This window comes from Lingula anatina, chromosome 2, assembly GCF_051362555.1.
Source record: "Lingula anatina isolate TDL-2025a chromosome 2, LinAna3.0, whole genome shotgun sequence".
Taxonomy (NCBI): domain Eukaryota; kingdom Metazoa; phylum Brachiopoda; class Lingulata; order Lingulida; family Lingulidae; genus Lingula; species Lingula anatina.
In genome coordinates, this window is record NC_141768.1 from 25,625,853 (window position 1) to 25,641,219 (window position 15,367).

The 15,367-nt window shown below is 35.5% G+C and overlaps 3 protein-coding genes and 1 long non-coding RNA gene across 19 annotated transcripts in view; 1 reads left to right on the forward strand and 3 right to left on the reverse strand.

Moving 5' to 3' along the window:
* Positions 1-6,354, reverse strand: part of LOC106181188 (uncharacterized) — an 82,465-nt gene extending 76,111 nt beyond the window's left edge. For 14 of the 16 annotated variants that reach the window (XM_087006018.1, XM_087006026.1, XM_087006024.1 and 11 more), the window contains exons 1-2: positions 5,869-6,353; positions 670-781 (exon numbers count right to left, since the gene is read on the reverse strand). In XM_087006018.1, coding sequence (XP_086862144.1) covers positions 670-735 — 66 coding nt within the window. In that variant the 5' untranslated portion in view covers positions 736-781; positions 5,869-6,353. Of the gene's footprint in view, positions 1-669; positions 782-1,288; positions 1,418-5,868 lie in introns of those variants that run through there. The other 2 variants (XM_087006011.1, XM_087006010.1) reach the window with 2 other exon arrangements.
* LOC147763498 (uncharacterized) lies at positions 4,580-7,509 on the forward strand. Its single transcript, XR_015333100.1, has 2 exons — positions 4,580-5,203; positions 5,580-7,509. It is a non-coding gene; the product is annotated as an uncharacterized LOC147763498 (long non-coding RNA).
* On the reverse strand, positions 7,322-11,766 carry LOC106181192 (uncharacterized). The gene is made up of 6 exons (XM_013565507.2): positions 11,607-11,766; positions 11,094-11,318; positions 10,397-10,483; positions 9,363-9,844; positions 8,936-9,003; positions 7,322-7,931 (listed from the first exon to the last, which is right to left on the reverse strand). The coding sequence occupies exons 2-6, from the start codon at positions 11,292-11,294 to the stop codon at positions 7,894-7,896; spliced, it is 876 nt and encodes a 291-aa protein (XP_013420961.2). The 5' UTR covers positions 11,295-11,318; positions 11,607-11,766; the 3' UTR covers positions 7,322-7,893.
* A 1,198-nt stretch (positions 11,767-12,964) lies between these two features.
* Positions 12,965-15,285, reverse strand: LOC106181191 (thiosulfate sulfurtransferase-like). The gene is made up of 3 exons (XM_013565506.2): positions 14,529-15,285; positions 14,055-14,213; positions 12,965-13,617 (listed from the first exon to the last, which is right to left on the reverse strand). The coding sequence occupies exons 1-3, from the start codon at positions 15,109-15,111 to the stop codon at positions 13,475-13,477; spliced, it is 885 nt and encodes a 294-aa protein (XP_013420960.2). The 5' UTR covers positions 15,112-15,285; the 3' UTR covers positions 12,965-13,474.
* Between the last annotated feature and the right edge of the window lie 82 nt (positions 15,286-15,367).

The following is a 15,367-nucleotide window of genomic DNA, read 5'->3' on the forward strand; positions in this document are numbered from 1 at the left end:
ATTATAATTGCTTCAAAAGAGTCACAAAATGATTGTAACATACATAAGTAAAACCATTATGATTATAATGATAAATCGGCTACTGCATAAATGTAGGATCCAACTTAACTAATGATGGACTTTTGATAAAATCTATCATGAGGAGGATTTGCAAGATCCAGATGCCAACTTTAATCTTAAACAAGAAAGAAGTAAAATAGGCCACTGCACTGGAAGAGTTCAGAGTTGCAGCAATAAACGATTTAGGGCAAGGTCTTGCAAGGGCGGTGTCAACGAAGTGAGAAGCCCATGAGCCAAATTAATTTGTGATTTGCAAACTCTGATGGGATCCTTTCGATTACTTTTTTCCAAGGCTGCATTTTGGGAACCTCTAGATAATGCAATTTTATCCAGCTGCTACTTTTTTCATGTACGGAAAACTGAATCGATCACGAATACAAAACTGTTAGTGTGAAAATGAATAGGAAACTATTACGCGCGAGGAGCAGCATATTTTTGTTTCAAAATTAAATTGCCTCTTCTTCGCTATTAAACATTTTAGATAACAACACAGAAAGAAGTCACATTCAAATTATGCCCCCCAAAGAAAATTAAATAAATGAATAAATAAATAATAATAATAATAATAATAATAAACTTTATTTCTCTCAAACAATGTAAATTCCTTACCGGTTGTCGAAGCTTTTGCTTAAAATTCTTCTTTAATATAAGTCCAAACTGCCCGAGAGCCCCCATGATTGGCTTGTTAGGGGGAAGTGGCGGCTTGAAACGTTTTCACAGTCTGAAAAAGTCAAAATATAAATTTAAGTTGTAAGAAAAACACACAACCCCTAATCCCCAGGAGAAAAAAAAACTTATCCAAATATAATGCTGACATCAGATGTTTACCTATGAATCGTGAAGATGATATTCTTTATAAACCAGAGCAAATAATATCAAGGTCATCATTTTAAAACACAAAGCACGCACAGCACGTACTGCCTATTTAAGTTAAAATTTCACACAACCACGGGTTAGATAATACTACAGGGCATAAGGTTGGTTCAGCTTGGGTAAACTTGTGAAATACGGCATTTTAACTACAGCAAAGACAACTTGAAAGGGTAGTAAAATAAGTCAACTTAAAAAAAGCTTGAACAAACATCTAATGAAATAGTTCTTTTTAGGGTTATACCGAAAAGTTATCATTTTTTTACTAAAAAATTTGCAACAGCAAACTTTTAACTATAAACTTGTTTTATAAACTTCGCTCTTCTTCTACAATCTAAGCTCTCCCATATACCCTTACCTATTCCTTTGAAAACAAACGTCGTCAAAATGTCACAAAAAGTGACATAACGAATCTGCGACAAATGAAAATCAATACCAGCTTGCCTTTTGTCTCGTGTTCTCTGTGAAGTCCGAAACTAAAATGTCCTTATAATTTATCAGATACCGCTATATAGTATCTCTGTTTTACGTGTTGAGATGTCACAATCGCTCTAGACGTGCGTCAACACTTGACTTGTATCGTTTGTTATTCATTTACCAAATGTCCTGTGGAATTATCATTAATACAACATCAGTACCAGAACAGGCCCTTGGGTCGCAATTGTGTTATCTTGTCTGCGATAACCCCCTCCCCTACTCCAAAAAATGAAAGAACATAAAAAAGGGGGGTTTATCAATACTTTCACATTACTGATCATGATTTTACCAAGATGATGTTATTTTACTCAAGTGTATTAACAATTTAAAGTATAAAAATTCGCGGAAGGAGTTATAAACTACAAAGGTTCGTCTATGCCAAAAAGGCAAAGTTCAAAACCTTTTCACAAATTCCTTTTTATCACTGATGATCTTATAAATATTTCACCTATTAGAAGTTTGCCAAAGTTTCAAGTTGGTCTAAGTCTACAACAACACTTGTGGACCTAGTATTTGCTGAGGGGAGGGGGGGGGGCGAACAAGGACAGGCCTTTCTAGAATTACGAGGGCATGCGCCACCCAACTACCAGAGTTGCACTCTTCGACAATTTTTATCGATCCCCTTCTGCATTGTAACAGGCTTCATTTTATCAAAAAAAGAAAGAAATTCGACAATTTTAGTGCTATGGTGCGACATGGATCTACACAGTCTACAACAAGAGACAAGACATGAATTACCATTACCAAAGCATTACCAAACTAGACTAATCAATGTGTTTAACGCTTGTTTTTTCGCTAATAAATAAATAAATAAATAAATAAATAAATAAATATTAAAAGAATGCAAAATTACGGAAAACAAATAAACCAGTGAGTGGTGAGAAAACAAAATCTACGATATAAGACGTTCAGCTAAAATCCCAGCTTACGTAAAAATACAGTCAAATCAAAGACACACTCGAGGATCCCATTGGGGAGGAGTGGTAGTGATCACAGTTCACGGGAAATTAAATCATTAACTCACAAAGCACAGTAAATAAAACTTAATTCATATCTTGCTGATAATGCAAATCGAAATCCCGAAGACTTTGTTTCACGAAAAGGGCGAAGAATAAAAAGCCGCATTCACGAGCCACGGGAATTGGGTTCCTCATGGGTCACGCTAAATAATATGCACGTTTCACGCATCTCAGTGAAAAAAAATTGGCTGTCACGGGTAAAGAAAAAAAAACAAAACAATGGGAACCTGACACACTTGTACCCCTACACTAACCTGGGATAGATAGTTAAAATATTGATTAACATGCTTTAAATATCGTTTAGAATAAGAACAAAACTGCAATATATTGGAGCTCAACGGAAGATGTTTCGGATTGGGGATATCGAGATCGCTCAAGTGGTGTTGTTTCCGATCCGCTGTTAAAAAAACTGACGGTAAATGTAACACAAAGTCCACATCCATTACATTCACACAGTTGAGGATAAGCGTGACGTCAGAAGGTCAAAATCTAGGACGGGGCTCACCTGTACAAATCGATGGGAACCGAACCCTGCATGACAAGGGACTCTCTCTCGGATATGACAACGATGATGTAGGCTGGGGTTGGAGATCGGGCTTCAGTCGGCATTTCAAACACCCGTTGCGTACACAGCAGACGGGGAATCTAATGTGATTAATATTTAGAAATTACTAATCAGGCTACCTAAAACAATGACCCTCTCCCTGTCTAGATCACCGAGGAAAGCTCACCGTGCAAGCAGTGGCTTTCCCCATGTCCTCCTCTTCAATCTTCAGGCCAGCGCAAGGACAGCTGGCAAGGCACTTGGTAGAACTGAACTTTTTTTATTTCAGTTGTAAAGACATGTTATAACGATTTTAAATAATGACGACCTATTGTACACTTTGTACCACAAAATGCTGTTAATCGCGGTGAAAGTTTCACCACTTTAGTAAGGGTCATAAAAATGGGTTAATCGAAATGAAAGATTACATATTTTCCGCTGTATGTTTCAGGTGAAGAAGACCCATGGTGATAGGCCAGCCCTGGGTGTTTGGGAGAGTACATCCGTTTTATCAAAATAGTAAAATGTATATTCTGTGCACTGTCGAGTCACATAAGTGAGACAAAAATGTGACAACCAATATCTATTTTATATATCTGTGAATGAATCAGATAAAATGACATCATTTTCACACTAAAACCATCTAAAAATACATATACGGAACTATCGGGAATTATTGTTGCGTTTTTCACATCATTAATCATTAAGGGCACCAACATACCTGAGAAAAATTATTCCACCGCAAACGATCCCGGATATCAAAAAGGGGGAGTGGTAAATTCTGTCACCTTAAATAAAAAATGACCCTACTTCTCTTGCTGTCCTATATTGCACAAGACTTCTACGCTTGTCTCTTTAGTATGTTTACACTGTGTCCATAGCGTCACTTTTTATGATGAAGTTATGCTGGACACTAATAGCATTTTTCTGACAAATATGTGGTAAAAATCCTGAGCAGAAGTTTTCTTGTTTCGTTGATTTTCCTTATCTATTTAGTCTCGAGCTGATTTCTTGGTCATCGTATTAAATCCAAGTGTGTTGCAGGTGTGTGTGTGTGTGTGTGTGTGTGGGTGAGAGAGAGAGAGAGAGAGAGAGAGAGAGCATTGTACTTGTATTAACATAAAAATCAAATCCATTAGACATGGTAATAGTCGTTGTCAACATTACGGTGAACATAACAAAAACACTCAACTTTATGGGCTGATTTAATAACATTGCCTTATAATACAAACTGTGTTCTGTAAATTAGGGTGCCAGTATACAAAGGAATTATTAGATACTTGAAGCCCCCACCTCAATATTATGCAACGTTTTATAAGTGTGTTGTGGGATAATGACATTCTCGATGCAACTGTCGATGCGTGCTATTACAAGTATGACGTTTACCACTGCTGTCGGTCCTGTCAGGTTAGATACTCAGTAATCGGACTAGTGTATACGGAGTCGAATGCTAGAAAACCCAACTTTCAGTACATGCCGGAAACTATTGTTTCCTATCAATTTTCTGTAATATCCGCCTTGCCTACAGCGCAACACTATTTATTACTATAATTTTCAGAACTGAATTACATTATCTAGAGAGTGATACTTTCTAATTACCTGAACGACAACCGGAAAGATCGCCAATCAACTTCACCCCTTCACAACACCACTGCAATACCAGCAGGTTGACCCTACATATAGCCCCTTTAACATTAAACCCTAAGGTGGTTCGGCATGTTATAAAATATGTTTCATTTCGGCTTCAGGAAAGGGCAACTGAAGACAAAAGGCTTCTGCTTGCACACTCTGAAGGCAGTGAAGGAGATATCTAAGGGCTAACAAGCACAGTTAGTGGTCCGAGTGTCGGACAGAATCCTGTCTGATTATTCTGTCCAAACTTGATTAATTCCCGAAATTTACCATTCCACTAACCTAGACCTCAACCTAGACTATACATACAGTCTACAAACGCTTTCAATATCTTGAAACGCCACCCAGGGAAATATCAGGATGTACTTAGAAAGAGTATGGACCGTAAAAAACTAGTGCACTACGACTCTGTTGTCTTGGTAACTGGTGGGAAGATCTTGTTACTCCTTATTTTGTAGGCCGCAAGGCTGAATACTGAGTTGGCACTGAAAATGCCAGACACGTTCACCCCGTGTTTCTTTCAGGTCTTTTAGCATGATAGTTTCGAGACAGCTTCGAGACATACTTCCAACAATGAAGCGATACGTACTCGACGATAATTGTTAAGTGAAATGCTTATTACTGCTCTCGTTCGTGTCTTTTAAAGCACATTCACAATGGACTTACATTTATGATATTACACATTTTTATGGGTTACAGCTTATTGTTAGATATAAATCTTACATCATTGGTTTGCTTCACTGGCAGTTCAACATTGGTCGTAATGACAATCAATAATCCTCTAAAATCTAATCATGTCTAATAGCCAATATCTTCAATTGTAAATTCTAAATATTCCCAAGCGAATTGTTATTCACCAATATAGTCGTATAGTGTATAGCAGTAGGTAAGCACGATAAACTCCGTGGCAAATTTGCACATGTGCACACTGTATATCTTGTAAATATTCAGAAAACCACACTTTCTACCGTTTCCAGGACACCAAGCATGATACCGTAGACCTTAGAGCAGCATGGAGCAGCTGTATAATAAGGAACACAGTGACCCGTTAGCTTTACTGAAGGGCGAGTGTACATAGCATGACGCTTCCAGGAGCGTGTCGTGGGTACATGTACCTAGCTTTCTACAACCACTGACCATCAATTCTGGTCAGTGGGTCGCACGGAAGACGTCGATAAAAATATCAGACACCAGATGAATTTAATGCTCGTTTAGCAACAACATTATACTGTATAGGCATTTTATATGACGAGCGATGCGCCTTACCTCTCAACTCCGCCGTCGAATAATAATCAGCTATAGTATGCCCATGCCCGTCCCAGTTAATCCTGTTTGTTTTCTACGGCGGATCGATCGAACGCGAAGGTTCCCAAAAGTAAACGTTTACACAAAAGCAGAACAAAGGAAAGTGCTCGTGACTGCCTCTTTACGCTGGGCGTTACTCCGTGCCAATTCTATACTCCTTGTGCTTTGCGGTTGTGAAATACTTGCGATGGTGGTGGACAATTAAGTTTCTCACATAAAAGACGCTGACCCGGTTTTTGCACCTTGCCTGTGGTGTGAACCAGAGCGCGTTAAGAGTATTCGGTCAATATGCCCCAGAAGACACAAATAACCACGTCAGTTTTGTCTGATTGATTCGCAAAAGTTGTGTTTAGTGAGCAGATCAGAATGACCGTTATGAAAATTTTTCTCATAAACAGGAACTGGAATTGCGACGTTATGTATAAGCAGAATAAATACAGTGTACTGTAAATAGATCCTGTTCCGATAGGCTTTACCAACATGACGTCGTACCGGCGATGAAAAGATAATACATTTGGCCAATTCTTGCGAAATGACGATACGAGGTCAACCGAGGGGGAAAAAATCATAAGTCTTATTGTACCAAGATATGATGCCCGATAAGTGACAGTGAGGCGAGATTGATATCAAGGGCCTACATCTTGAGGACGACTAAATTAAACTACGAGTATTATAGTTTATAATGATCTGATTTCTGATGTAAGCCTATGATTATTTTATTAAATCGTTATGAGGTTATATGGTCGCTGATTTTGCATCATGATTTTTCCGTCCAGAGCGTTGTTAATTTGTTTAATTTTTATTATTTTGTTGTCATTCTCTGTACTGTACCTGTGCAGTTTATGGGAAAAATTGTACCGTGTTGTGAATCAACATTACGTTTTGTGGAGAGACACATTTTAGCACAAAAAAGTGCCAACGACAATTATTCACTTTGTTACAAAGTTATGAAATTCATTCGGACAATTTTATATTTTCTTTACCGGGTAGTTAACTGCGCAAAACTACACTGTGTTGATCCAACTAATTCCCAGCGACTGTTTTGTGGTTGATGTGACAAGACATCAGCGCAACAACCACAATGTGTACATTTTTTGCGCGTATGTCTTCAGCCAAGTTTTACTTTTGAAGTTCCGGTGTAACAAGAAATGGCAGAACATATTATGCTGAAGCGTAAATGCTAAAGCGTGAAAAAAAAATTCTCATTCATACTTCTCATTAATTACACTTCTGCTTTAAACACCGACTCAAGTTCCTACACATTAAATATAGACCAATTATACAAAAATATTGTATCAATATTCAAGTTTAACTAATTGGCATGTGTGAAAAAAACGTCAACAAGTTATTTTGATAACCAAAGAAAATAGACGATGCTATCAAGTTGGATTGGCATTTAGAAAACGAATGCTGGTTTGGTCTTCGTTTGTCTTTTATTGAGTAAACCAAAATGAAGATATACAGCAGGATTTATAAATTACAACTCAGTGATAAACCATTAAAATCAGCTAGTGAACCATGAGCAAAACTGGAGAAATTAAAAAAAAAAACTCATTTTCAAAAATACTGCCACAGATCCATAAAAAAGTTGTACAAAAGAAATGAGTAGCGTTTACATTCACTTGACCATTTACATTTTGCTTGTAGTATCCACAAACATTATTTGTTGATAAAATTGCACCATGTTCAAATAAATGAATAAAAAGTCATTTTGTATAAATGTATATAAACATTTTAGCATATATATATATGCAAATAAACATCATTTTTTTTAATATATTCACCACTTAAAAAAGACATTCAAATCACTTTTAAAAAGACTGCATAAATGATATCAATTCTTTAAAATACTTCATGGCTGAATGAGAGCTATTACGATTTTGTTAAAAAACAAGATGACAGTCGGAAGGAAGCGTACAAAGATACTAAGGCTTGTTGAAGAAAATTCCTTGGTGTCCTTGCTTTGGGAAGGCCTCTCAAACTCTCTCAAGATAACTTGGAGCACTTAACTGGTTGTTCAGAATCTGTGAAAACAAATAAAATGTCTTTTATCACTGATAATAATAAACCCAAATTTAAACGTGTATTCAAATTCAGTGTAGAAGAAATCTAAATATTTCAGCGTAGAAGAAATCTATATTATTTCTAAAGCTAAATATTCTCTCAAAATATGATGAGAATAAGATTCATTAAGAACATTTTTTTTTTCAATATCTCATATGCACATTTGCTTGAGGTTGTTTTATTTCAGCAAATCAATTGTACTTAAATATATCCAGGCTAGGTAATTCATTTGTATGCACACTAACATTGTACCACAATGTCTATCCATTGATTTGTAATAAGAATCCCATTCAAAACAAGTTTCACACTTCTCAAATGTCTCAAACAAATTTGTGAAGGTAAATGACTGCATACCTCTTAGAAATTGTGAAAATAATGTCCAGAAAAGGACAGTAACATTAAGGGTGCAGTTGAAGCTAGTTGACATGTAAAATCATTGATATTAAACCTAACCAAATGCCACCATATAGTTTCCAATAGTATAACTTAAAAAAAAAAAAAAACAACAAAAGTTATACTTTCATATTTCCTGAAAAAACATTATTTGCACAGATATTTGGTGCTTTCTTTCTGTGGTATATATAACCTGGTTTGCTTTTGCCAACACTCATTTGAGAAATTATGTTACTGTGTATGCAGCAGTAATGTCCATACATTGCTACATCATTTGGTGGACTTTTATGAAAAGGAGGAACAGATAAGTAAGTAGAGCTTGTGAACAGAAATAAAGAGAAAGTGACGTTTTCAATTTTTTTTTGGCTGAGTGATTAATTTGGTTTATCCTTTAGCATGTGAGATTTATTCACGCCAAATAAACTGGAAAGTAGTGATTTAAATGCATTACAGGGAATCTACACTCGCTTCATATGTAACTTTATAGCAATGTGCTGGTAAGTTTGGCACTGTGTTAAAAGGATGGAGTCATTTGGAATGCTGAAATTGCTGTAGACCTCCCCCACCATACCATTAAAAACAGCATCTGATCCATCCAAGCAGTCCACCAACCATTCTGCAGATTCTGCAGTGCCGAGTCTGAAAAAGTGGAAGTCATATGTTTTCTTTATCAGTGTTTATTCATCTGTCAAGAGGAGCAACAGTTGGTAGTTGCTCTTAAATAATACAGGGATTCAAAATTAGGACAAATCTTTACAAGACAATGCTTGAAATCTCCATCAGCTTCAAGTATCTTCAAGTTTCTTTTAATAAACAAGTGAAAAATTACCAAAGAAAATCAGTATATTAAAATGAAAGGCACGTTTACGAAAAAGAAATAATAACACACTGTTAATTCAGTGCTGTGTTTGCTTAAGGCAAGTTCTGGGCTTAGAAAAAACTTTGATGTCCTTTTTTGTAAGTTGATCACTTCATCAGAATTTTATCTAGCAACTTACTTTACTAATGCAACACTGTCCTTTTCCCTTTCACACAATTTCACTTCAACAACTTGTCCATAATTTATTAAAAATTCTCTTAATTCTTTTATGCACAGTTTTTGAGGCAATCCTTCTATTCTGCACACATGGTCTCCTTTTATGGAAAAATCAGTATCCTCTGTATTTTCAGAAAAATTTGCTTCAGCATTCTTTACATGTTTTTTCTTTGCTTTATGTCTAATTTTGCTTTTAGTCGAAGTGACTTTTGTATCACTAGGTGGTTTCTGGGCATTTGCAAGCTTTGGAAAGTCTTCTTCAGTGAATTTTGGATCAGTGTCCCTTTTTTTCACATGACCAAATCCTTGATAAGAAGATTCAAAAGGTTCTAATAAAATTGAAGAAGGCAAACTGGAATTTTGAAGACTAGTGCTGCATTTTGATAATTCCAATAAGTTTTCAGAACCACTTGCAGGAGAGGTAGATGATTTGTCTTTAGGGAACTGAAATATATTTGAAAAGAAAACAGTTATACACTTAAATATTTTGAAAATCCACTAAATGAAGTGAATGATTCACACCACACAGCAGAACTATAAAATAGAAGTAACATCTATCACATTTAAAGCACATATCTTCAAAACTTTTATGTACAATCATAGAACTTTGGTGTGAAGACCACTGCTGGAGTGAAGTTGTAAAGCACCCACAATGGAGATCATACAAGATGGCCCAAAATCTCACAACTAAGTATTAAAAAAAAAAAATCAAGTGAGATTTTGCAAGAAAATGGAGACAGAAATAATGGCAGACTAGCAACTGCAGTGAAACAACAGGTTTTTGCATGTGTTTTAGTCTCGAAGTGCAGACAGCTTCATTTAGGCTTTCTCAGATATGATTCTCATTATTTAGACCATACTTTTTAATTTTATTGCCAACTCAAAAATATGTATAAAAATATATAACAGATATTCCTAGACTTAGTTTTTTCATTCCAGTGATACAATGTACATGTGTACCACCTTTTATGGACAACTCATGCAATTGATATTTACCCCTAGTTTTCCTGGTTTGTGGTCAGTGTTTTGTCTTTTGTCTGTCAGTAACCGTGCTCTTCCCTTTCCCACTTTGGGCAATAGAGCCTAAAATTAAAACAAAAAGCATTGCAGTATATCTTTTCTCATGCATATAAAATGATGGCAAAACTCTGTTTAGCAACATGTTGATAAATAACCAATGACTATGAAGATTTCAATAGACACACTTTTTTCAATAAAATCATAATTTTTGTGCATCTATTTTTTCTTTTCTTAATACTGAAAAATATAAACAGCAAAATATGGAAAATTTAAAATAAACATTTTTCCTTAGAAAGAAATACACATTCTTTAAGTGTAAGAGAAAAATTTGAGTACAATCCATCTAACATTAAAATACGGCATACAGTATAAAATGTTAGCTATGGCATACATATGGCAATTTAATTTACAGTAAAATCTTTTTGAAATATTACACCCAATTTTTTTTTTTTTTGCAATATAGTAGACAAGTGTGGTATTCTGAAGTTGTTTTCTGTAGTTTTAAGATCCATTAACCATTCTCATCCTCAACACAACAGTGTGATAATGGCATTCTTGAACTGTACCACATATCAAATTTCTATTTTAAATTCCAATGACCTATAATCTAAGGTAATTAGACTAAACTGTTACTAGTATCCCTACCATCATAAAGATATATTATGTACTATACCTGTTGCTGCTGGAGTAGCTCCACTTTCAGGGCATCTGGCAGCCTCATATCTTGAAGTCTTAGTTTACATTTTCTTTTCCCTCTTCCTGAGCAATTTAGTAGTGGAGTTGATTTTTCAAAACTTCTGTAATTGAGGGCCTCCTGCTCAGCAACGACCTCAAAATGGAAATCTTCTTCAAACAATCTCCATCTGTCAGACATATTTTAAGAAGTACGGTATGGGGTCTGCAAAAAAAGACAAGACTGCATATGTATGTGTATGTGAAACTATTCATACACATAATTCTACTAGAGCAGCATTAGTCTGTTAAGTCTGGTTCAGTGGACAATGAGTGGTGGTGCCACTGGTTTTGGAGGGGTACAGGTATGTAGAAGTCATAAATTTAACGTGTATTTCCCCGCATAAAACTCCTACTTGAGGTTTATCGTTAAGTACATATTCTACTCTTAAAATGTAAAATTTAAAGATTAAAATAATTGAATTATAGCTCATAACAAAGACGCCGGGCTTACCGTCGCCCTTCACTTGTGTACAGTCCAAATCCTGACGGCGTACATGCAAGGATGGACCTAGCCTCGGTTTCGGGTACAATACCTCCGACGCATTTGATTCAAGTGCCACTTTAGAGCACTCTCATAAGTGGCTTTGGTGTTATGCTGGGACCTATTTTACATGTAATAATGAGTCCAAGTACAAGTCATATGTAATGTATCAGATGCGGATCCAGAGATATTTTCTGACAGTCTTTCCAATTATCTTTATTGATCTATTCTCTATTTTTGACCGTCTTCCAACAGAAAAAATTAGGTACCCGTCAATGTAAACTTTAAAATCTGACCGTCTTCCGAAGACCCAGAAGACGGCCTAAATCCGCCCCTGTGTATATTCATGCTAAGATCTAATATGCCGTTTATTAGATCTTAGATTCATGTAAATAATGTTAACATTAAACTCTAGATGGAATATTTTCTATTTATAATTTGTTAATTGCAGAAACATATATAAGTGCTCATGTTTGCAAATGTATTTGAATAAAAAATTAAGTAATGTTTTTGAAATGTCTTTTTAATGTGCTGGTATTGAAACTTCTTTAGAAAATGAAATTTCACCAGTTTTCATATACGATGGAGGTTTTGTTGCAACAAAGTATGAGATTTCTTTAAAATCAATAATACCCGAAAGATAAAAATGTCTAGTTTCAAGAATAAACAGTGTGAACAAAGTCCAAAACAGTAATAATTATTTGTCATGACATGGACTACATGAGAAAATACTTTCCCCGATATGCCATATATTCCACTGGCAGTGTCAGTCTGCAGCATTATAACCACTGGTCCTTCGCCCGCAGCCAGGTAACTTTTGTTTGGACCAGCATATTTTTCAGAATGTGTGAATTTAGTGATCCAGCATGGCCATTAGATTTTCTCTATAAATTTTCAAAAAAGCTTTTGATTTAATTAATTTTTCAAAAATGCAACTACATGATTCTAAAAAGGAAAAAAAACAACAACAAATGTTTGGCAAAATCAAGGTCTTGTTATTACTAATATTATTGCTATAGGGCAAAATATACAGTTGAAAATGTCAAGTTGATATTTTTATTCAGGCTTGAGAATCCCGATTTGGACCAGTGGAATTTAGGTTAGTGCTAGTCCAAATGGCCAGTAAGCTGAAAAGTTTATGACTGCATTTCAATAAATATTAAGTTCTTCTGCAATGAAATAATCTGAGCCAGTCCCATTGCATGCTGATGATGTTACTATGGTAATTAAAACCACTCAGTCATTACTTTTTGTTGTTCACATAAAAAAAAAAAAACTTGATCTGACATCCCTAGCTTGTTAAGCTGTAAATGTCAAAGTTTGTAACATGCAGCTGATACACAATCAATTTTATTGCAATATTTCATGACAGTGCAAACTATTACAATATATTTGGTTTAGTACATGTAACATTTTTATTCAATAACAACCTTGGAAATGGCGAGGTACAAATTACATACTCATATACAACATAACAGCTGTAATGGTTGTATAGTAACAATATATAACACAAAAAGTGAAAATATCACAGTGTGACAATTCTCCATACAGAACATTAAATAAGCAATATATTTTCATAAGTTATAAAGCAAAGTGATTAAACAACACAAGATACTACATGTAGTAACATTTTTAAAGTTCTCATGCAGTCTGCAATGTTTGTATATGCCCCTCACTGAATGCCAATAAAATCGATGTGTGGGTCGCTAAAATTTTAAAAATTTAAATTCAGTTTATGGCCATTGTTTCTGCTTTGTTCCAGTCTCAAGGGCCAGACAAAAGGTTAAAAGTTTTGGCACAGATTGTTCATGCCAAATAAAGGAAGTCAGGAATGAGTTTCACTCTGGTATTTCATCAGGTACATCTTCCATTTGCTCTGGTTTAGCTCTCCTGAACCATTCTGTCCAAGAGCCATCATAGATCTGAACATCATCTTTGCCACATAGACTTGCAGCAACAGCCAAGGTACAGGCAGTAACACCTAGAAATTTAATTCTTTTTCTAAATTTAACGTCCCAAATCTCAGAACCATTAGATATGCAAAGTCTTTTTCTCTTATGCGCACTCAAATTTTGTTGTATAAATTAAGTTGCCTTGAACTATTTGAAAGAAATTGAATGACATCATTTTAACAACTGTTTTCTTTCATGTTTCTAGTTAGTAGTACATAATTTTATGATGTGTTTCAGTTACTTTTAGTACATGTACCATCCAACTTTTAACTATAAAATAAATAATGTTAACTTTTTCACATGACTTGAGTTTTATGTCTACAAAAAAATAATTGTTTCTTTCTCTTATTATCATAATCAAAATCAAGTCAACTGACACGCAAACTGCTAATTCAAAAGTCAATTTTGAAATGTTGTTTTCACAAAAGAAATAAATAAATAAAAAGGGAAAATCAACAACATATACCTGAACCACACGAAAAAGTCACAGGTTTCTCTAGATCTACTTCAAAGTCTGCAAACATTTTCCTCAGTTCCTCTGGAGATTTCCATGTTTTGGTTGTTTTGTTCATCACATTATGGAAAGGTATATTCAGAGAACCAGGTATATGGCCAGGTTTGGTGTCTGGAAAAATAAACACAAATCATGTAGTTTGCATCAAGGCAGAAGTTACAGAGGTGTTATATGAAGTTATAAGAAATGTTTTATGAAGTTTTATGAGATGTGTGGCCTTGTGACAAGAATCCTAGCTGCTGTTTGGTCAAACATTCATACATTAGCACCCCTTCATTGTTTATTTACTATCTCTGTTACGTACCATTTGTGCTAAATACTATTTGTGTTAGCAAAAAAAGGACATATCAGAGAATGTAAGTAAGAGTGCTAACATATGAAGTGAACTTCATGCCACTACCCAGTATATTAATGCAGTGTCCTTACCAGCTCTTGGTTCAGGGGCTGTGCCATGAAATCTACCAGATGCTCGAGCATCCACAAGCTGGTGGTGCTTCGTCTGTATGTTCTTTTCGACATCTTCAAACCTCCAAACCAGTGACGGATTGAACATTGCTTTAAAAATCTGTCGTTCAACTTTAGGGATTTCCGATGTTAATGAATGCCCTTCCTTGGACCACTGACATAAGCCACCATCAAGAATGGAAATTGCAGAATGTCCAAATACTCTAAAATTCCACCAACATCGCTGAGCTGAGAAAATGCCGAAGTTTTCGTTCGTGTCATAAACAATAACGTGTGTGTTATTGTTTATACCCAAATTTCCAACATAATCTTCAAACTGTTTTGCGGAAGGAAGCATGTGAGGCAAGTCTGTCTCGTGACTGCAACATTCATCTATGTCAAAGAACAGTGCTCCTGGTATGTGCTGCTGCAAATATTCATTACTCGCAACTCTTTTGCTTGATGGAAGGTGCCAAGAACAATCCAAAACGCGTACGTTGGACTGATTAGAAGCGATTTTCTCAGCCAGCAATTTCACAGATATGAGGGTGGATATTCTACTCATGATGCTGCCTCGTTAGCGTCTGGGTGTTGGAGGTTTCACGCCTTTAAATATGCTCAGATTTTTGTTCTGATCATCCAACGTGACTCCGTTGAAACGTGACGTTTTTGTTGTTGCGTGCGTCCAGCAACCTTATTTGCACCATTCACTGACCTCTCAGGAGTCAAGGCCAAATGATCAAGGTCAAACCCTTAGGATATCTTTTTTAAACAGCGATATATTTTTCATGTCTATAACACTATTGTGTCCATAAATACGT